Source organism: Emydura macquarii, unplaced genomic scaffold, assembly GCF_026122565.2.
Source record: "Emydura macquarii macquarii isolate MOO-44397 ecotype Brisbane River unplaced genomic scaffold, CSIRO-AGI_Emac_v2 contig_1263, whole genome shotgun sequence".
Classification (NCBI taxonomy): Eukaryota; Metazoa; Chordata; order Testudines; family Chelidae; genus Emydura; species Emydura macquarii.
In genome coordinates, this window is record NW_027131400.1 from 9,150,865 (window position 1) to 9,175,234 (window position 24,370).

Consider the following 24,370-nt stretch of genomic DNA (forward strand, 5'->3'; position numbering starts at 1 on the left):
AGAAAGCTTAGAGTAATATACTCTCTGGAAAATGAAGGGATAAGGTCTTCCAACTTACTTTTGTTAGACTCCTAAAAATATTCCAGCAAAGCCAATAGTCATTCAGCATTTCTTATAAAGAATTCCCTAGTTAAGTTCCCTAAATGATTAACTAGTCATTCCTGTTAAATTAGTTACATTAAGAAAAAACCTTTCAGATAGTTATAGGTATTAAAAATACACACAAAAAACAACAACAACAACAACAACAAAAAACCTTACTACATTTGTCCATCCCTCTATCAGTGCAAGATTATTTTCTATTTTTTTATTTTAATTTTCAGTGCTTTGTCCAGTCTACTTTTTAAAAGTCCCAAATGATAGGGCTTCCAACACTTCCCTTGGAAGACTATTTCACAACTTATACATTTCTATTTAAATTTCCAAGATTTCTAACAAGGTCTGTATAATGTTTGCCGAACATTATATCAAAACCTTTTGTGTTTCCTAGTAGGAGACAAAAGTGTCCAATGCAATTTATGCTCCTCATATTTTGTGTTTAATGTGACAAATTCTTAATGTTTAGCTATACATTAAATATATGGTTAAACATTAAGATCCAGATACAGTGTCTAACACAATACAATATGCAGGCAAGCAGTATAAAGTACAGATGAAGAGAAATGTCCCATTAGCCTTGTGAAGTTATATAGTAAAAGGATATGCACCAACTGCTTCCCCTGGGATATGTTGTGAATCCCATCTTGCTTGTCAACACACAGCTGTGGTACTGTCAATTAGAATCCATACTACCTTTCTTTCAACAACAAGGAAAGAGGCCTAGAGAACTAAACAGATTGCCTTGAGTTCCAGGAGACTGCTATGCAAATAGAATTCTGGAACTGAAGTGCCATGCTGACTGACAAACCAGAATCCAAGCTCTCCCATCTGTATCTGGAAGTATCCGTAACTATTCTTAAATCAGAGACCATAGAAGAGAAAAGGGCCTCCACAAATTACACTGTATTTGCAGTCCTGTCATTGCAAAGCTTTTGTTAAATGAAGTAACGGGGTCAAAGGCTGCCCCAGTATTGGGATCCCGGTGATTGATAGAACTGCTCTCTAGCAAGGTTGGGGGGGGATGGTGTCATTTTTCTGTGCCTGGGATTTTTAGGCACATAAACATGCTTGTCCAAGGAATGTATACAAATTAAAATGTAGCCTGACTTTTAAGAAAAGCTCATCTCTGCATAAGTGTAGCAATGTGAAAAAGCAAGAAAAGCCCTATTCAGATACTCTAAATTCTCTCAAGCTTTTCCTCTTTTCATATTAAGTAGATTCCAGGCAGCTGTCTAATGAAATGCTTCTTTCTCCAGAGTAGGGTTCTGAATATGAGACTTTTAGTTAACCTGCTTGAAACATATACCACATTTTTGCCAGAAAATGCACTGAGGACCAGCAAAGCAAAACTGCCAAGTCAGACACCTTCCTGGGAGAAACCTGCATCTGATTTCTTGGGACTAGAGGCTGGTGTTAGAGAAAAAAGTTTATTCTGATGTTCAGATGTGCACTGTGTGAAGATAGAAATAGATTTGAAATGCCTATGGGGAAAATTTTCCATCTGTTTTACATGAGGCTGTTTTAACTAGTTAAAGGGTGCATAGTAGTCTATGCATCAGGCCAAACTGGGACCCCCATATCTCCAGCACACGGCCTACTGCTCCCATGAGTAGCTGGCTGATGACAGGCTCTGAAAGGGGAGGTTTTAGCTGCAGAACACCTTAAAAATTCAACTTAATTTGCAGCTCTGCACTGGTTTCAATGCCTTGAGGGTCTTGCTCACCCAGGGTCTGATCTTTTGCCAAACCTATGGACTTCAATGGGCTTTGGATCAGGTCCTACGGAGATGGGGCAGGATTTATTATTATGTACCAAAGATACAGATTTTCCAACAACAATTTTAAATTATTAATGCAGAAGAACATCCTGAGATTATTCTTTACAAACACCATGAAAACTGAATAAAAGAGAAATTCTGGAAAAAATAAGTCCCTAACAACAATGCTATTATAGAGATAACTTTTTGTCACTCAGTAACACTGTGTCTGACTGAGATGTTCATGGCACTGACTGTTAACAGCACCTAAAGTATGAAAAAAAAAATCCCAGAAAGATAACTCCCCGTTCCCAGATATTTGTGCAATAATTTTTTCTGTAGGCTTGTTTCTATGATTTCCCCTTCCATCTAGAATTATATACCTCGGGCTGGCTTAAAGGGCCATCTGCCAAGCAAATCCAGCTTCTTAACCACTGCTGGTCCTGGGTAGATCACTGCAGTAGGGAGAGGAATAGAGTTTTGTTTCTAGGAATGATCTTAGATCAGATGCTTTCATAGTCCAGATGGACACCACTCCCTCTGAGCACCAAAAATCCAGGCTGCCTCCCTCACAGGTGCTGAACTACTACTGATTCCAGACAGGCCTTCTATTTGCAAGAGAATGCACATCCAAAAGTGGTGGGCACTCAAATACAAGAGATACAAATAGTCAAATCAGAGGGAGATGTAAATGAAGATATTTTGTATTTATAGGCTAAAGAAAGAATAAGAAGAAAGTGTAAAACTCTCAAACTCTCAAAATTGAATGGTAAAGAACATATTTTCTGACGTAAAATTAACCACTTTCCTGCTGACTAATTTGCAAGCATGTAGGTCCGTCAAAAATAAACCTTTGGTGCTGCCCCAAGTACAATGATGGATTTCTCTGGAATGTAATAATATAGATGCAGTGTGTCTGTACTAGAGATGCTGGAGTGGAAGGGCTGCATTCAAGGGGTTAAAGAAAAATCCTTACTGAAAAGGTTAATAATATAAAACTTTTTTCAACCAAAAATTATTAACAATACACAAGCATTAGGGGTCAAAAGGATCCATTTGTGTAAAGAAACGGTAATTTAAGAATATGTATCATTTATTGAGAACTGAATCAAAACTGTCAATAAGTTTTGCTGTTTAATAGACATTGAGGTTATAGTATAGATGACCTTAGTTCACACTGTATGTGATCTGGATCTCTCCATAAAGATATAAAGTAGGAGTACAGGGAAAAACCCACTGATAGTAATTGAATGTAGGTTTTTATCATTTCTGTGCAGCATGCACAGTAGCATAAAAAAATGCTATTAACGCCATGTCCCACATTTCATTGCATGGCAAGTGGTCACAATAAAGTGTTAAGTACTCTTGTAAAATGTACATTATCTTAATGATTTGGCTTTTTTCCACTGGAAAGCTTTTCATTAATACATAGACATGAATCAATATAGTAATCTTTTTTGTTTTTTTATTGCTGGCTATGTAATCACTATTACATAGACATGAATCAATATAGTAATTTTTTTATTTTTTTTTTCATTGCCAGCTAAATGTTACTAGTGGGAGAGAACTGCTGGCAAGCAAACTGTATATCCATTATATCTTGAAGTTTAGGACAAATTTGCATTCTTTGCCAATGTGCCTCAATCATTATGTTTCAAAGTTGCAGAATTTAGAAAAGATTGGAAATATGAGACTTGTGGAATAAGCCAACATATAATCAAAACTCATAATCATGCACAATATGATATCCTTCCTCCCTTAAAAATGATGGTTTAAATATCATGACCACCAGATTGGGGGTAGAGTTGTGTACTGATTATGCTATGCAGATATAAATCTGAGTTTCATACAACAGAGTAATATTAGTGAAATATTAAGGCTGAGAAATTAAGTATTCAAAAATTGAGAAATTTCCAAAGTTATGGTTGAACATTCAGACCTGTAACTCTTGTATTTTGTGTGAAGTCTTTAAAATATGTTTCCTCTTTATATAACTACATAAATATCAAATAATATCATATATAATGTAATGTATATTATTTTAACCTGCATATTATCTGAATGACTTAGTTCATCAGTGAATATTACTTCTCATTAACTTGTAGTTAATTTAAAAATTCAGTCATATGTACAAAAGCATTGAAAATGTTCCTTTAACCCAGCCAAAAATTCTACTACATTTTTTCTCATATATATATATATATATATAGTCTACTGAGGTTTTCACACTTCACTGTAATCAAAATACAATTTTTACAATACAATTAGCCTGAATTTGAAACTTATTCACAACTTCACTGGCATTTGTCTTCAATAATGCAATCTTTAGAAGCCAGTGGCACATATAAAGTTCCCTGATGCTATTTGGTGAATATTTGATTGAGACCCTGTTTGTAAATGAAATTATGTAACATTATATGACAAAACCCACTTCTAACTGGATTGATAAGACCTAAACTGGAAGTGGTCCAATTTCACAGCTCTCTTTATATTTCACATGCATGAAAGCTCTCAGGCTGAAAGACCAAAAGAAAAAAGTAGACCCACCAGAAATAGGTTGAAGAACTAAGATACCAGACTGAGACTTGGTCTATGCCTAAACCTTCTGTCAATTTAGCTACATTACTCAGGGCTGTGAAAAATGTCATGCCCTGTGACACATAGTTAGGTCGACCTAATCCCCATTGTAAACATGAGGATTAGAAAAATTCTTCCATTGAGCTAGGCAGGTGGTGGTGAGTTGTGATGGCCTTAATGGATGACCAGTCTGGCAATAAAAATCTAGAAGTTGTGTCACAGCAGGAAATACAACGTAGCTTTCCTCTGCCAATTCCTGTGGGAGTGTCACAGGGCACCTCGGTCGCTACACAGTGTGCTTCACTGCCTGGCTAGTTTGTGTGGTCTCTCGGTCACAAACACACATCACATGTGTATTTATTCTTTTTTTTTTTCTTACAAAGTATCACAGTGTAATGCAGGCTTACAGCAGAGAAGGCTTCCCCACAGCCTTCACTCCTCAGCCCAGGCTGACCCTTTGAGCTTTCCTTCAGAGCTCCCCATAACTTCCTGTCCCTTCCACTTATACACTCCCAATTATACCATTAACCCAGTGATTACAACGCAGATGCTTATAAACCCCCCCCCAACAGAAAGTGTTAATTGCTCATAGCTGAGCCAGCAGCCTTCTTCATGCTGCAGCAACCTCAGTGACCAGAGTGCTACTAATAGTACCCTGTCACAAGAAGGAAGGCCTCCTTGCATCCCAAGTTATCCCTCAAATTGTGCCAACTTTTAGGAACTCTGAAGTTAGATCTGTTTGCCGGCTCTCAGGCTCACGACTCTCTGAAGGTGAAGGGTTCCCATGGAAGTTTCAGGGATGCACCACTGGGTTCTCATGCCATGATAAGGGGCTCCCCCAGGCACTACTCATAATCTCTGTATTTGTTCCCCTACCCTCCTTCTCAGAATTCCAGAAAGTACTTGCAAAAGTAATGAAGGACAGGCCAGAATAGTGTCTTCTGATTCTACACTATTGTCCATCCAGACTAGAGCCTCACTCGATCCGCCAATTCTTGATACATTTCCCTGTAGTTTGTGACGACTGGAACCAAAGACCGAAATGCAGGGGGAGGAGAGAGAGGCAACTCAGAAGTCAAAGATTCTCTGATAATCTCATGCTTGCTGTCAGGAAATCTAGCAAAAAGCAGGATTTGAGGAGCAGACCATTAAACTCCTGCTTTCAGGTTTGAAATGAAGCAACTAATAAATCCTACAACGAGGTTTATAGGGACACTGATTTGTGGGCATAATCAAAGCCAGGAAGTAAAAATTCCCTTTCAGGAATTAAACCACTAATCCTTGACTAGCTAGCTAGGAAAGTAGCAGAGTAAAATATACTACCACTATTAAAATCCATGTCTGATCCTTAGCTTCTGTATTCCCTGGAGAGTCCAGAAACAGAGAAATTGGAATACTAGCCAGAGCTGCCTCCCTTGTCAAACTTACTGTCCCCAAATATGACTCCAGTTGGGAGATTAGGGTCAGGTTTTAAAGACATGCATATGCAAGTGAATGCGTAAAATTGTGCATTGCTCTTTTATTCACATAAATACCTTGATTGAATGTGCAAAATAGAAATTGGTGCATGTACATGGTTAATGCCTTGCCATGTCATTAAGAAAAAGTTCAACAGAATTTAATAGATAAGGATCTGCTTTCTACAGGTTTGTTTTTTTTTTTAAACTATTCTACGTGATTTAATGAGGAATTACATCCCTGCCATATAATTCTATGGGAAGGTTTAAAAAAAACCCTGGGTAAAATTTTCAAATGTGCCTAGGTGATTTAGGAGTCTGAGTCTCATTTTCAAAAGAGATTCAGGCAATTACGAGGGAACTTTTGAAAGGGACAAAGTCACCAGGGCACTTTTGAAAATTTCATCTCAAAATCCCATAAATTTGTAAAGGTCTTTCTTTTTTAATCCTATTTAATTAGTACAGAATCTTACAGATTTGTTCCCTATTAATGTCTGTCAGACTTTTTCAAAAGGCTGAGCTCATGCAACAGAAACATCTGCTTTACGTGCATCGTTGTGGTCTTTATGTGCACAAATTAGACCTCGCCAATTGCAAATGGGTATTTGCACATATACATCTTTGAAACTCAGTCACTTAAATGTTTTTTAAATCATAAAGCCTCTACTGACAACTATTCTTGCCTTTATAGTCTCTTACCATGTTTCTAAAAACAGCTGTTACCCTGCAGGAGATATTAAAATCTCATTCTGTTTTTCAGGCTCCTTAGTCTGATTTAGTCTTTACATTTAGTTCAAATACAATGAGGAACTGAAGTAAGCCCTATTTATAAAGGAAACCAGGCCACAAACTTTCAGATGGAAAAGACATAGGCCCTAAACTGTTTCAATTTTAAGAGATAAGGGGACAGCAACTTGTGAAATATAATGGAAATATAATGAAATATAATCTTCATTCCCCTCAAATGGCCAGAATATCTGCCTTAATATCAAGGGTAAATTATTTTTACCATTGCTTTGTCCAGTCTAGTTTTAAATACATTAAAAACACTATTCCACAGCCTAATAGACCTCTCTAATAGGAGAAACATTTTTTCTCATACAGCCCCTGAACCATGCCCAATGACTTCAACCAACTTTGGATCAGGCTGTTACATTTTCTGTCTTGATTGTATCCCTTTGCACACAGTTATACCTCCTTTTACAAAGCTAAATAATTCCTCCACACTCATTGGTATTTAGATACTTGGAAAATTAGTAGACAATGGTAGCTGGCACCCAGAGTAACTGGTAGGGCTGCAAGCTGACCTACACCTCTCTTTCCCTACCACCATCCATTGTCCTACCTTCCTTTGCAGGATTATCATATTTTCAGAGTGTAAAAACTGTAAAACTGCTCATGCTATTACTTGGAAGCATTTGATGGAGGATAAAAGAGGTTGGTGGGGAAATAGAAAAAAAACCTGCACCTTTGTCCCTCTCCCAATTTCTCCCTGCCCCCCTCTCAACATGAAAAACTAGAACACTTTAGTGTAAAGGTTAGGGTAAGAGAAAACAATATTTATCCCTCTGTCTTCTCTTCACTATCTCTTCTAGCCCCAACGTCTCTCCCTTTAATCTAACTTTTAAACTACTATCCCCACTGCTATCTCTCACCACTCCAAATCCCGCCACACCCTCGTCCCACAAATGAGTCCAACAACCACCCAAACACTCCCCAAAAGCCCCTCCCCCCCCCAAAAAAATAATAGTGAAAAGTTATCCAATGCAGAGCTTCGTATACTCAAAAAAGGAGAAGAGTTGAAGATCCCAGGAATTCTGTTATGGGCCTTGCTGGGTCAATCTAATTAATGTAGGAGGCACTCAGATACAACAGTGATAGGTGCTGCACAAACTCTTTGGATGGATGGATGGATAGCCAGGCAGACAAGTACAAAATATTGGGTTTGGAATTGATAGGTAGGTGGGTAGAATGATTGGATACAACTTGAACAAATCAAATAATCTAAATGTAACTTCACCGGACCACACAAAGCAACCTAAAGATTAGAAGCATGAGCACATGCTCTATTTTTCTATTTAGATTAGAAAAATATACTTCTGAGGAAAAATAACCTGAAACACAAATACTTAATGGGAAAGAACTATCCATAAAATAGTGACATTGACATAGATTTTGTGATGGAAAGCAAATTAGATGTGAGTTTGAAATGCAACATGGCAGCAACACAGGCCAATGTAATTTTAAATTATGCATGCAGAAGAATATATCACTATGCTGGGCAACAATCGTCTTTCTTAAAACTGCTCTGATTCAACCCAAACCTAGCATTCAGTTTTAGGCATCACATTAATAGGAAAAAAAAAACTGTGGGGAGTACAAGGAAAAACAGCTAAAGTGATTAGAAGTTTGGAGTGAATGACAAGGAAGAAAGATTTCAAAAGTTAAAACATGTATAACGTGGATAGGCAACAACAAGAGCATAAAACATCATGGATAGGTAATAGTTTCTCTACAGTTAAGGATACAACTCAGCTTAAGTTATATATTTGCTATTGCCCCCTCTCCTCTCCCCTCCCAAACCAACATCTGCAAAATCCACAAATAAAGGATTGTTGGCTTCAAAAAAGTGTAGGTCAGGTTAAGGGTTGAAGAATTTTTCTATCTACCTGCTTAAGGTATTACATGGCCCCATCATCATAGTATCTGAGTCCCTCACAGTCTAATGTATTTAGTCTTACAACACCTCTGGGAGATAGGGCACTGCTATTATCCCCATTTTACAGATGGGGAACTGAGGCATAGAGAGGCTAAGTTACTTGCGCAAGGTCACACAGAAAGTCTGTAGTGGAGCAGGAACTGAATCTAGGTGTGCCAAATGCTATGCTAGTGCCCTAACCACTTGGACTTTCTTCCTCACCTCCTATTAAATGTGAGATGATTTAAGCAAGAGGTTCTTAAATTATGACACCTTAAAAATAAAGGAGTACATCATAGTCCAAAATGTCTTCTTCCTTTTTATTATTCTTTTTAATATAAATGCAGAAAGAAAAGAAATAACCTAAGCTTAGTGGACTTGTCTAATCAAGAGAAAATACAAAAGGGCAAAGAATAGTTATTAATATTTTAAATAATAACCTCAAAATGACAAACTGGATTCAATAGCCTTAAATTAAGGTGCCAAATAACTGCTGGAGACCTAAACTTTCATTAAAAATATGTTTCTAAAATTATTCTATCCAGAGATAGACCTAAACATATAAAGCGATCACTACATATTAACACCAAAGTGGAAATTAAAAAGACAAGTTGTATTGTAAATTAAGACACACCAAAGAAAGTGGTGGTCACCACAGATAGAAAATACTTCTAATGCTTTTTTGTCAGATTCTAACCTGAAAATAAAAAGTAAGAAAAAATGATAATCAAGTTTATTTAGATTCATCTTGGCGTGAAGAACACCATACTGTTTTGCTGCTTATCCCAACCTCTGCTATTCTCTGGTATGCCTCTCCTCTGGACTTCCTAACATGCTCATTTTGCTGCTTAAATCTTTATATTGTACCTCCCCATTATGTAATTTCTATATAGGAAAAAATCTCTCTCCTCTGATACTTATATAACTTTGTGCTATTAAGTGTATAAATATATGTATGGATGTGTATATATATAAAAATGCACACCCACATTTTATATGAAATATAAAGATTTAATCATCAAAGTGAGCACTTTATATAAGTTGCCAGTGTGTGTCTACAAATATATATATACACCTTACAGCAAAGAACTTACGCAGCTCAATCTATCTTGCTCATCAACCTGAAGGGTAAGATGTGTTTTCCATTGTATGAATACCTTCCTGGGGAAAAAACATTGCATTCTAAAGGATTCTAATCTAGAGGAGAAAGGCATACAAAAACCAACTGCTGAAAATTAAAGCCAGACAGATCCAAATTAGAAATAAGGCACACATAGGGTATATGTCTATAAAGCAAACAAAAACAAAAACAAAACCCATGGCTGTGAGTCTCAAAGCCTGGGTCAACTGATTTTGGCTTGAGGTATGGGGCTAAAAATAGCTGTATCAATGTTCAAGCTGGAAACTGGGCTTTAAGATCATCCCCTCTCACTGGGTTACAGAGCCGAGACTTCAGCCCAAGTCCAAACATTTACACACTCCTCACATGCCCAAGTCAATTGGTCCAGATTCTGAGGCTTACTGGAACAAGGTGGGGGTTTTTTTCTGCTGTGCAGTTGTACCCATATTTAACAGTGAGAGTGATTAACTACTGGAACAAACTACCAAGGGAAGCGGTGGATTCCCCATCTCTATATGTCTTCATATCAAGACTGGATGACTTATGGTAAGATATGCTTTAGTCAAACACAAGTTGTTGGGCCCAGTACAAGGGGTAAAACTGGATGAAATTCTGTATTAGACTAGATGATCTAATCGTCACTTCTGGCCTTAGCATCTATGAAAATATGCTCCCTTATAACAATTTAAATCCAGCCATCCTCTCCACTTATGGGGTAGTGCTATGTAGAGCTCCTTTTGGAAATGGGGGTAGGGCTTGTGTTAGGAAGATGTGGTGGGAGCACACACGGGGTCTTTTACACTCATCCCAGTGTTATAGGGATTAAGCAAAATTGTCTAAACGTTTAAAACATATTCTGACATGTAATGAAACTAAACTTTTGAATTGACAGTGGATTTCTTTTCTCATCCAATAATTATTAAAGATCATAAAGATACACTTGCAATTTATGGGCACTGAAGTAATTTGGCTGTTTTACAATGCACCCACGGCAATGCACATTTATATCTTTACAATTACACACCCTGTACTGTGCTGTACTGGAAGGGGATAGGAAAGTGCTTTCTGAGATGTTTGAATGGGCAGAGGTGGGAGAATATTTCATGCAAGGGAATAATTTTTATTCCTAAACAAAACTGAATTCCAGAGACACATATAAAAGCTGAAATAAATGTCATCTCTGGTGAGAGGATAATGCTTTAGCCAAAATGGTTGCCTAAATAATTCTGTTTCTTCAGTTTTATTCAGATATATGACCGAGTACAGAAAAGTTATATTTTTTGTTTATTTGTATCACTGGAAAAGTTTACAGTGTAAAACTTAAAGAAAGCCAGATAGTAACCCACTGTGGATAGAGAAAAAAATAAAAAAAATCTTCTCCCCTTTAGAAATAAAACTACTGACTAAACAATATGCAGAGTTATACACTCACTCAGTTTTTATTTTACTCAGTACTACATTGTACGGAGTAGGTGGGAGTGCTCTCTTTTGTTTTAAGAAAATAGCCTCCTATCGTTTTGACTTCTAAACCAGAAAGGAACATGTGCTATAAGAAAAACTGCTTTGACTGCCACTATGTACATAACCTAAAGAGAGATTTAAAAAAACCTCTAAGGTCTGCAAAGAGCAACTTCCAGCTGAGACAAGTTTAACACACACAGACAGACTCACTTATGGCTGAGCTGACAGAACTGCTGTCTGTGGAACACAAGAGTCCTAGTTCCAATCCATGCCATAGTGATGCATAGGATGCATGCAAAGCCAATCTGGATTCAGGGAAAGATGGGTGTTCCTTTTGTGATGGTCCCCAATAATGGAGGTCACAGCAATGGGTAAGAGGCAGTTTACTTCTTCCCGAGTATGTGGGGAAGCATGGATTAAGGTGATAAGGCCATTTTACTTTTTAGGGGAAAAAGTCACTTTTAAAATACTATGCTAAGAAACATATGCTGGAGCAGTAAGGAGGTTTGCCATTTATTCTTCACTTTAAAAGAAATGCTAACACATTCCTAATTAAAATATCACACATTTTTTTTTAAAAAGTCCTCTACTCTTTTGAATAATCTCTAAACTTAGAACCTATTCCTTACCTTCCCCACTACCTCACTTCTGGTTTTGCAATCAGTACCAATCTACAGTTTATATATTTTTAAAGATTTTTTTAAAGTATTTTGAGGATAGCCGAGTGAGATGACATACATCATTTCTGTTGAGTTCCTGCAATGGTACTGAATTCCTCAAAATTGAAATCAGCTCTGCGAATGTAAAAGACATAAACAGTCAGTGCTGATGACTAAAAAAGGCGAATGAGGTAACGGTAATGCTGGTAAGTTGTTTGTCTCCAATGTGCCGTAAATAGCGAAGTGAAATTAAAGTTTTTCAATCAACATCAGCTACACACACACACACACACACACACACAAAATATGTGATGAGAAGCAGACAGAATCAGACGGTCAGGCAGGAGCTCTTGTAGAGAATTGCTGGGATTTTTTAATTTTGTTGTTGTTGTTCCCGTAGTGCGAGATCTCCTAGCTGCAAAAAACAATGTATTATAGCACAGCTTTCTTTAATTTCCTACAAAATTCCACAGTGCTGGACAACACTTTTCAATTAACGGTCTCCGCCATATATCTAGTACCACTGAATCTTCCCCCATTTCCCAACACTAAAAGATTGAAAAAGAGACACATAGTTAACAACAGTCTGTGGTTTCTGGCAATTGAGTGAATATAAAGAAATCCCATAGCAGTTTTCTCCTTTATAATCAGCCTGCCCAGTTTGCCTAGACAAAATAAATAAATCAAAATAGTACCTGACACTTCAATAACACCTTCCTTCGGAAGACATCAAAGTGTTTATCCAATATTAATAAATTAAGACTCACAACACTTCTGTTATGTTGACCAAAATGTTATTTTGATCAAGGTCATCAAAACCAAAGAAGTCTGTGGCACAGAAAAGAAGATCATCAAGATTTTCTAACTCCCTATTCCGTCCCTTAGCCAAATGTCCATTATTTTTCTGTAACTATAACAAAACAATTTGGTCTCATGGAAGTGCCTTGGATGTAAACAGCACTAGATTATGACAGCAATAAATGAATCAGACAGTAGGAACAGGCTGATTATGAAAAAAATATTCCTCTCTGCTTTTTACACAGTATATTTGTAATCTACAATGCCAAGAGGCGAAATACAGGAAATAGGGACAGTTCTACATAGTGGGGTGGCTAATCAGTGTAGATGCTTTGAACATAGCCCCAGATTCAAGTGTTGCCTCCTGGAAGGAACTTTTGTCCTGTTTCATGGAAAAGATGAACCATATGTAAAGCAACTTGGTTAGCCCACAGAGACTGAGTCTGCATCAAAGAGTAATATTGCACTGAGTCTGGATCAATCCTTCAAACACACACAAATAATCTCAAGTCACTGAAAGAAGCTTGTGCCAGAATGAAAGATATAGGAGTGCTCCCCTTTAACACAAAGTCCATCTGCTCAAAACTAAGTTGCCACTGTTCAGTTTCATGTTACTAGCTCAGCAAACAGCATGTTCCAAGGCAGCTATCTTCAGATAGTCTCACTTATCAGATCCATAACATCTGCAAACATAATGGGGCTCAGTGTTGACCCTGATGTAGGCCAGAGTTTAATGGAAAATTTCTATTGTAGCCTCTACAGATGTCATTCTATCATACATATCCTGGAAAAAATGGACACCTCTCCATTGCAAACTCCACCAAACTAATTATCTTGGTGCACAACTGTGTGCCTCCTCCACATCGACAAAGACCACACCCAGTTGCCATCTCTTTTCTCTGATGATCTCCATGAAGCTTCATAGCACAAATATGACATCAATTGTGATCCTTCCTGGCATGAATCCATACTGACCCTTCCAAATTTTAACCATGCCACTTAGGCCTTATGGCGAGTATGTCAAAGTAAATAAAGACCGCCTTAAAATAAGTCTTGCTGGGGAAGGTGGCGCTAATTAGCCTTGGCAGACAGCTCACCTAGGGGAAGGAAAAGTCCAATTTCAAACCAATGGTGTCAGGTTTGCACAACCAACCTGTCAAGCTCATCCAACAGATATGCTCATAAGTGTTTCTGCCTTAAAGTGGATTGTATACATTTCTGTCTGACAAGTTTGGTGGCGGGGTTTTTTTTTTTTTAAACTATTTTACAATTGTTTTTAGTTATAAAAGGCAATTGTCAAGTTTTTAAAGGCCAACACTGTATCTTGGACAATGCACACGTTGGGAAAGTTGTTATTTGGGCTTTCAAATATATATTTCATATATATATTTCTTATATCTATTTGGGCTTTAAAATATAATTGGACAGATTTTTGGCAATTGTTCAGTCTATAAAAACAAATCGGGGTTGGTGTATATTATGCCCTATGTAGCAATTAAAAATACATTGCCCAGTGGACCACAGAAACCAAGAGAAAATGCTGCTTTGGTGGAAAATGAATTGATGGTCTTCCCCAGAAGAGTTTAGGATTAAATCAGATTTCAAGGCTTCCTGTATTTTGTTCACTAGTTTAATTTGACTGCCCCAGTACCATCCAGTGAGATCCAGGTTCTTCCCTATAGTTAACCTCTTTCTCCTATTATTTATTTGTCCTCAAAGGGTCTGTAGTGCTTTCCATTTAGAAAGAGCATTCATTTTCTTAAACATTTTTAAATCCTCTTCCAGATCTTTGTGTATCCATCAATCTCACTAGGTTCTTACGTGGCATCTGTGCTGTGGTATCTGAGTGCTGAATGAAGATGTTAATTAAGACCAGATGAAAACATTCAACCTGAAAAGAACCACACATATTTTTATTCATCTTTTTAAAAATTGTCTTACAGCCTTTTGCACAACCATCTCTCCAGTCAGAACTAATGAGCTTCCTTCTTCTATATCTAAGAAGATCCTATCCTATACTATACTACAATACTTGTACTAGTAATAGCAGTATATATGTACAAATTTGTCCTTAAATAAATATTAATACTATCACACTTCTAGAAATAGAAAATACCAAAGTTATATCTTGACTAAAATCAACACAAGTGAATACAAATATATTTCTAACAATTTATTTTCTCCATCACTAAAACCCACCAACACCTAATGTGTTTCTCTAAGCCTTAATACCTTAAGAGCATGGGAAAACATACAGAACTAATGCCTGACATCTCTCACTGACATACAGTATATCTCAATCTGAGGACTACAACAAGAAGGAAGAAGAAAGCATTCAGAATCTTGCCTTTAAATGGAAGAAAAACCAAATGCAGTAGCCCTATAAAGCAATATTCCAAAGATAATTAAGATCCAGAGATGGGCCTACATCATAAAATTCAAGGTGAAATCTTGGCATCACTGAAGTCAATGGCAAAATTCCTATCAACTTCAATGGAGCCAAAATTTCACCTCAAATGAGAACTCCGATCTGTATTTCAACCCACCCCAAGTCTGGGGGTATTTGGATAAGGGTGTTGGTTCAACCCAATGTAACAGAACGATAGAGGCCAACCACAAAATTCAATGATAAAAATCTTCCAGCATGAGCACTCATTCCTGATAAGTGTATTGCTGCACTCGGAACTTTACTTAGCAATTCAAGACTTACTTCAGTTGAGAACTTCAGATGTGATATCTGATTCACCTATTTGGAGATCTATTAAAATTTGGCTACGTGTGGATAACAGTCACTCCTGTTTGGTCTTGGGCCCATGACCTCCCCCAATACTATTATGGATATATGGTTTTGCAATATGAGACTCATTGTCCAGCATGTATACTGAAATATGTCTTAAGCAATCTCAAGTAGAAACCAGTCACCTAGTGGAGGCAGTCTCTATCTAACAGTTGATATACTTGCACTGGAAACTATTTTTAAATGAATGTTGAGGATGGTGTTGCCTACCTGAGGTTGCATTAGTGCAGTTTTCACTGTAAGCCAAAGATATTTCACTGACCTCGGGTTATTGCAGGATGCTCCTAAAGCCTACCATCAACAGTAATCAAGCTCATAATGTAATTTCCAAGCTATGGGAAAAGCCGTACAGTGTCATTCTGTTTGCCTTCCTTCCCCCCACTCCATGCCAGGATAGGAAATCTGCTTTTCCCGCTCAACTGTCCAATGCTTCAATACAAAAAAGCCCTTCATGGAAGCCAATCTACATGGCAAATCCTTAGAGAATAAGAAGATTTATTTTAGTTTCACTGCACTGTCACAAGTTTTCAGTTTTAATAAAGTGAAGAAAAAAACCCTAAGAATTTGGGAAGCACTATAGCTTACCTATGTGAAAACTTCCTTTCCTGCCAGTGCTTTCTATCTCTGCTGACAGACATTGGAACATTCCTTTCATCTCCTTTCTCTTCTTGAAGTTTAACTTAGCCCCTTAAGGAGTATTTTCTTTCTCAAAGATAGATTATGTATTGCATGCAACATGAAAATTTACACACTTTTCCTTTTGCCATCTGCAATGCTTTTCTACCTGTTTTTTTTTTTAAATTGAAACCAAAAACCTTGCTTGCCTTTTCATTTTAGATAGACAAAAGGGATTTACTTTTTTCTTGAAGACTAAAATAGTAAGGGGTACATTTTCAGAAAAGCCCATTTGAATTGTGGAAGCATATTGGAGTATTTTCTACAAAAATTCTCAACCCGGTGAGGCCCAAATGTGGGACACAATATCTGACAAAGACCAAAAATGAAGCATACCAAAAAAAATTATTAGTGCAGGAAAATATAAAATGATATGGGTTTCACTTCTCACAGAAAAGTATTTTCTGTAACCCCATCTGACTCCAGGATGTGCCATTTCAGAGAAAGTTTATTGGTCAAATTCTTCCTACAGCTATGTGTGCACAACTTAGCTGAAATTGATGGGTGTAGGCATCAGAGGGAGATATTTGGCACTAGATGACATTATAAAAGTAAAACAAAGATGTTCTGCATGGCGGCAGAAAAAGGAAATTTCTGAGAAAGGAAGGTGTAGGGAGGCAGCAAGATTTGCATGTCCAGTATTGACTTAACTGTTCCTATTGAAATCAATGAGAGTTTACCATTTACTTCAGCGGAAGAAAATTTAGGTCAACTACGATAGCTTGTCCAGTCTCAATTAGGAAAAACATAAAGGGCCTGTTCACATCTCCTATAGTCCTCCTTGGTAAAGAAGTAAGAACAACTAAACAGACTTTTTCATTGCAGAGCCTGCTGAAGCAAAAGACCATGCTTCAGTATGAGTAGCCCCTTTTTTTGTTTTGTTTTTACAATAAAAGGGCTAAAAAGCAGAGTTTATGTAACATTCAGAGTAGACCTAAATCAAAAACTGACTCATGTATTCGCATAGACAGTTTAATAGTAATATTTCTAACAGTGGGAGTCTGCAAACACTATCAAATTCATGTTCATAATTTAGGAGACGTGAACTACAAAATTCACAAACCGATCCAATGCACACCCATTTTCCTACAACTAGAATAAACAGGAGCATTGGTGTCAACTGTCAGTCAGACATCCATTCACAAGACTGAAATGCCAGGATACATCACTTCATTTTTTTAAGAAAGTTCTATTTATAAAGAAAAATTAAATATTCCAACCTGGAACAGCTATCTTTCCTACTGTTGGATGATCCATTTCCATGATAAGTCCATTGTGCAGCACCTAAAAAAGCACATATATAAACCATGAATATAATTAGTTCATAGACTCAAGAGGAAAATAGGCAACATCAGTACAGTTACTGTCACAAAAATTATGAAAAATATATATTCACTAATTAAAAATTTCATTTAGCTTCAGGCCAATATTGTCTAAATGGAGTATCTTAAAGTTAGACAGCTAAAACATATGCATGTATCTAAATAAGTGCTTAAATATGGCTATTTGTGTCTAATGTTAAGTACTTAAGTTTGAGAATGTTAGCCTTATTTTTTTTTTCAGTTTAATCTCCAAGTTGTAATATTATTGGGAATCACTAGAAGGTTTTACTACAGCTATTCTTCCTGAATGCATAGGCATTTCGATCTTTGCTCCAGGCATGCAGGGTTAAGTCTGAGTATATGAGCTCCCACTATCTTTCACTTTTAAAGCATTAGGGCAGTGATTGTCCCTTTTCTGTTTTTGTATAGCACCCATCACAATGGGGCCTAGGCCTTTGGGTATTATCATTATATAATTATTTACTACTCATAATAAATAATAATAGGCAGGGAATGGACAGGAAGTGGAAAAAGCCTTGGCTCCACCCCACCACCGACCCCATCAAATATGCCAGCCAGCAGGACTAAATCTACACAAATCTACACATGGATTTAATAGGTGGATCTCCATATTCAAAGATTCACTGGCATTCCCCCCAAACCACCCTCCATACAACTGTTGATGAAACCTCCAGTGAGCACATTTTTAGCCAGTATAGACACTGAATGGTTTCACACACCCTTGATTTTTTTTTCTGTTTTAAAGCAATTAATTTCAAATAAGGTATATAAATGTTATAAAAGAGACCAGTAAATAGCACCACATTTTTAACCCTTTACCTTACATAAAGATATTAAAGACCTATGGGTAACCTATACTCTCCTGTTTTCTCTGCCATTATTCAATTGCTCTTGAACTTGCTAGGGAACAAACTATATAATGCTCTGCTATTATCCTTTAAGAGGGCTGAATAGGTAATCTACAAATTTTTGGTCTGTTTGTGTTTTATAAAGAGTATATGACATAGTTGTGCCAGGGGTATATCTTCAATGGACCTGTCATCAATCACAAACAGAATTTTTGTTTTTCCTTTTTATCTTAATCAATAAACAAATATGTAACTAACAGTAACATAAAATGTTGATGTTTTTTCTAATTCCAAATCCCATCTATATTTTTTCCATTATTCTAACACTAGTACACTAATGACATAATCAAAACTTTTAAAATAATTTATTTGGTTAATGAAGTCTAAATATAGATAAGCACCTGCCAGCCAATTTTAAAACGTCTGATATAATGATCAGTGTGGCAGTGGATTATTTTGCCAAGGTGAGGATACAGAGTTATGATCTCTAATTTTAATAGAGGGGATGATAAGGAAATTCTCATTGCTAAACAAGTAGTGTCAAAAAATTAAGCTATCTATTTCTCATTTTGTGAGATTACTCTGTTTAGCTGGCAGTTGGAAGAGCAAAGCATATTTGTTGAAAGGTATCAGGGAAAGAAAGGTAGTTAGCTATCCAATAATATTCTTGAAAGTTCAGCCTCTTTTCTCCTTAATCTTAATAAGGAAGTTTTTCTTGATCCATGTTGATTTTGTTAATTCTTTTGGTTAATACAGCCTGCTGCTTATAACACTTTGTAAAAATTCTTATCTTTGTGGACTCAAATGCCATCAACCCTTTTTTGCACTTAAATTAATTAATAAAACATATTTTTCTTCAGTGTTTTTACTCATCATCAATCTATCTAATTTGTTCCCTTTCACACAGAAGATTTGTTTGAGATGTAGTCATGTTTCCCCTTCACTTTCACACTCGATTCAGTGTTGATTTTATTATTATTGTTATTATTATTATTTGTGTAATCATCGCACCTAGGCATCCCAGTCATGGATGAGGGCCCCACTGTGCTAAGTGCTGTGCAAACACAGAACAAAAAGACAGTTCCTGCCCCAAAGTGTTTATAAGCTAAGTATAAGAAAAGAGACAACAGATGGATAGACAGACTGACTGACTGACTGACTGACAGAGTACAAGGAAACAATGAGACAATAACAGCGAGAGTAATTAATTACTGGAACAGTGTACCAAGGGTCGTGATGGATTCTTCATACTGACAATTTTCAAATCGATATTGGATGTATTTCTAAAATAGATGGACCAGTAATAATTTTAGAGAAGTTCTATGGCCTGTGTTATACAGGAGGTCAGACTAGATGATCATGAAGGTCCCTTCTTGCCTTGGAATATGAATCCATGAATATTTGTCAGCATGACAGACAGTGGCTTCAGCACACCAGCAGCCTAACCATTGTCAAGATTTTGTAAGCTTCATGGCAAAGGAGAGTTTTAAGGAGGGTTTTGAAGGAGGATAATAAGTTGGTTTTGTGGATGTTTGCAGGGAGTTCCTCCCAAGCTTGAGGTGTAGCATGGGAGAAAGCATGAAGCTGCTTGTTTGAAAACTTGACAAGTGGGGGATGGAAGGTGACATCACAGGCCTATCAGAGGCAGGAGTCAACATCTCAATACTAAATGCTAGATGATAGTTAGGGTGAGTGTAGACCAAGAAGGGCATAACAACTGAAGACAAGTAGCTTACTTTTGATATATGACCTAGAAGAGGGAGCCAGTAGAAGGCAAAAAGAGGGGTGACGTGGTCAAAGTGATGGGTTAGGAAAATGATCTTTGCAGCAGCATTCTGAATGGATATCAGTGGCGCAAAACTGTATATGTAAATGCCAAAGGAAAAGATGTTGTAGTCATCAAGATTTGAGATGACGACGACAGCCTAGATGAAAGTTTTAGAAATGTGGATGGATAGGAAAGGCCAAATCTTAGAGACGTTATGTGGACACAATCTGCAAGATTGAGACATATCTGGGATCCTGGAGAGAGCTTTGAGTCAAAATGGGCCTGAGTCATAGGCAGGATGGTGGTGATGAACAGTGATTGAGAAAGGAGGCAGTGGGAAGAGTTTGTGGGGAGGGGAGATTAACAGCTCCGTTTTAGCCATGTTGAACTTGAGCTGATGGCAGGACATCCATGAGGAGATGTCAGCGAGACAGACTGAGATTTTTCCCTCTCAGAGGGATGGGTTTCTCTAACATGCTGGAATCCCTATCACTCTTATATTTGCTTTCCAGAGTTATTAATCCCCATGCCAGAATATTTAGTTCCATTTTTTTTTTATTTTATTTTTTCGGAGAGATGCAATGCTTATAAATTAGCCCCAAAACAATGGAACTGGTCAAAGACTTGCTTTTTTTCTCACATCACCAATATTGTTTCAAAGAAATATGTAATTTCCTGTCTCATTTATTCTATTATTGGGGTTATAAAAACAGAAAATAACAAGGAGAATGACTGAGTCTTCATTGTCTCTTCCCTACATGCATCCTATCAGTTTTGAGTTTGGACACATTGTCTCATGAAACAACACTACATATCTCATCCCATCCTAGCGAGATACTTGCTCCTATCCCTGCTGCTGATCTCCTGGTAACCTGACCTTGCCTGCCTTCCTACACCTGACTTCAGGTTGCCTTCTGGCCTGTCCCAGACTCTGGCCTCCTGGTTTCAGACCCGGACTGACTTCCAACACCTGTTCTGATCACTAAGTCAGAACACCCACATCCTGCTCGTGACAGTTTGCATGGAGCACTTAGGCCACAGGAGCGGTCCAGGTGCCAGCAGAATAGACCTGGGTAACCCTTTGGGAGCATCGACGTTAGGACCTCCCCCCCCTCCACTCCTTTCAGTTCTTAGTTCGTTGACAGAAGCAGAAGTTCAAAGTCCAGCAGCAGGCAATACGACAGGTTTACTGGGATCTTTTCAAGCAAGCATCCATTAGGACCCCCCAGTCCTTTACATCAATAAATCTTCCTCCCTTACTTCCTGTTTTACCTCAGTTTTTATAATGTATCTTAACCAATCATTTCTTTAACAATATTATAAGATGATTCTTTAACCAATCATAACATACTGTAACATAATTCTTTAACCAATCATATCCCATCACCTTAACTGATCACACTTAGTTATACAACAGACAGAAAATCAAAGAAGCAGACAGAAATCATTCAAATAGATAATAGAGAACTGGGTACCATAAAGACAAAACAATAAGGAGTGTAGATTTTACAACCACAACTGTTAATGTGGGCTCTCAAACTTAAAGTGGACAACCAAGTCCTAAAGGTTGATGTTGTCCAGCTGACCTTGGAGAACCAGTTTTTGCAGGACCAAGTCTTCCAGTTGCTTACTGAAAACATGGCACTCCAAACACAACTGGTGCAGCTCTGTTCTCTGATATCATTGCCAGATAGCGTTGCCAGCTCTCCAGCATTGTCCTGGAGTCTCCAGGAATTAAAGATCAATCTTTAATTAAAGATTACGTCATGTGATGACACCTCCAGGAATACATCCAACCAAAATTGGAAACCCTACTGCCAGAATGATTCCATGGTTTTATAAACCAGTACTTTCCCTCACAGGACCCAGCCACATGGTTACAGGTCCAGGACCTCGAGGAATACATGATTCATGAAATCCTGGACTATAAACCAGGGGTTCTCAAACTTTTTTTCTGGGACCCCCTTTGAAAATATTTCAGGCTGTGATGACCCCCCCTCAAAAAAAAAGGTGAAGACCCCTCCCATGCCATGCCACCCTTACTTCTGCTTACTTACCCCAGCATCTGCTGCTCTCTGGCCACCCAGCTCTGAAGGGTTCTGGCTGCCAGCCATGTTGGGGGCTGACAGCCACAGGCATGACATGCATGGGGGCTGACAGCTCACGACCCCCGGCCCCTTAATAACCTCATGAGCCATTGAGGAGTCCTGACTCACAGTTTGAGAATCCCTTCTCTAAACAGAAACATGGAAGTCTCTGGTACCTTGTTGTCTGGGAGGAGGTGTGGTCCTGAGGCATGCACCTGGGCACCTGCGGAAAAGGTACATGCCCTCACACTTGTAGAAGCATTCCATGTGAATCACCCTGAAAAGTTTAGGCCATATCACCCTGAAGGTGACTTTTGGAGGGGGGGGGGAGTTATGTCAGGGACCACAGGTCTTGAACCCTGGTCCACAGGGCTCCTCAGAACTAATAAGTGCCAACCTGCCACACAGTGACCTGCTAACTGTCATCAGGATAGGAGCTGAACTCTGACAGAGGACCCCAGTCCTGGAATCTGATTGGCAGAATACTGGGTGTCCTGATTGGTTCACAGCTTCTATATAAACACAGCACAGAATGTTGTCTATGCAGCTGGGCTCTCCATGCTTTGGACTGCTTCCCCTGAGATACACGCTCCTACTGCCTGCTGTGGATCTCCTGGTATCCTGATCCTGCCTGCCTATTGAGGCTTAATTCCCAGTTTGCCCTCTGGTCTGTCTTGAACTCTGATCTTCTGGTGACCTGACATGCCTGATTTCCAACGCCTGCTCAACTCAAGGTCAGACCGCCCATGTCCCAGTCATCACAGTGTGTGATTCCCAACTCATGTAGACATACCCATGTTAACTCTGTTTGAGCTTTTGCTAAAAATAGGAGTGTAGTCAGGGTAGCATAGGCAGCAGCTCGGGCTAGCTGCTAGAGTACGTACCTGGACAGTCTGGGTATGTTCGTTCAGTGAAAGTACTTGTCAGTGTTAATGTTAATAGTATAGATGCTAACTATGTTATTTCTCTTTTTAATTGCACTTGAAGTCTTAATTCTGTGTTCAATCAGTTTAAAAAAATTAGTTGGCACATGAGAGAGAGGGAGAGAGAGAATATAACGAAGTTTAAGAGAAGTATAATTAATATTGAAATATTGTACAGCTGCCATAACAATGTTAAGGTCGACATACATGCAAGAGAGTCATGAAATTCAAAATTAAGTTTCCCATAGGAACTTTATCTCTGCCCTCTTCTGAGGTAAAGGTCTTTCACTAAAAGCTCATAGTGCATATTCAGTAATGCAGTGTGCCACAAGGATTTTCATAGGTCACCTCTGGGGAGCAAATAAAACATTTATGGTGCCATGGTATTTGACTTTACATTTGTTAAAGACAGACCTTCAATACCCATGGCATTTCCTATTTTAAGTTTAGGAAATACTGAGAACATCACAGTCAATAAAACTACTATCATGCAGTAAATGTCTTCAAGTCGGTTTGAAGAACTTTTTTTCCTCTTAGAACATCAAATGCTCTTGAAAATTTTTGATGCCTGAAGATGGATTAAGTAATTTTTTCAGGAAAAAAAAACTTCGGGAATCTAATACCAAGTACTGAGAATTGTAAAAAGGAAACAAATAGACCAGGGGCTACTAAGGTCTAACAAGAATTTGTCTCCCTCTCTTCCTTGGAAATGAATGAGCCTGTTTCATTCAAAATGGGTGAAATATTCCAGTTTGGTTATCAAAGGTACCAAACATTAGATCTAATTTTCCAGTACCTTATACCTTTTGTGATCATATATATGAGTGCAAAGGTAAATGTAAAATGCTATCCAATAAAAATGGTAGCATTTGCACTCACATTGCAGAGGCTTATATGACTCCAGGAGAGGCAGGTGGTGGTGGAGAACCAGGCACGCTACACTTGCACTTTTCCGCACCAATAAGGAGGTATTTGACTGACTGTTGGGTATTTGGCAAAAACTATCGTATGCATCTGATGTTTTGACTTTGGTCCATCTCAATTATGTAATTAGGAGTATGATTACTGAAGCAAGTGGAGCTTCTCTTTGGTTCATTAACAAACAGCAAGGTTCCAAGTTCATTCTAGTTGCTTTTTACTTGAAACAGCTAACTTCCAAACACCAATCTCAGGGGGTACAGGAATCAGACAGACTGCAAAATGTAATCCCAGAAAGAAATGCCCAGGTTTTTTGTTTGTTTTTTTTAAAGTGTTCAATACAGAGTCATGTATGCCAAATATGTATGAGCCCTGATATTACTATT

At 37.9% G+C, this 24,370-nt stretch overlaps 1 protein-coding gene across 4 annotated transcripts in view; it reads right to left on the reverse strand.

Annotated features, from left to right (window-relative positions):
- Window positions 1-24,370, reverse strand: part of SUGCT (succinyl-CoA:glutarate-CoA transferase) — a 430,017-nt gene that overhangs the window by 33,672 nt on the left and 371,975 nt on the right. For 2 of the 4 annotated variants that reach the window (XM_067550388.1, XM_067550393.1), the window contains exon 13: window positions 17,318-17,381. In XM_067550388.1, coding sequence (XP_067406489.1) covers window positions 17,318-17,381 — 64 coding nt within the window. Of the gene's footprint in view, window positions 1-11,906; window positions 11,963-14,275; window positions 14,517-17,317; window positions 17,382-24,370 lie in introns of those variants that run through there. The other 2 variants (XM_067550389.1, XM_067550390.1) reach the window with 2 other exon arrangements.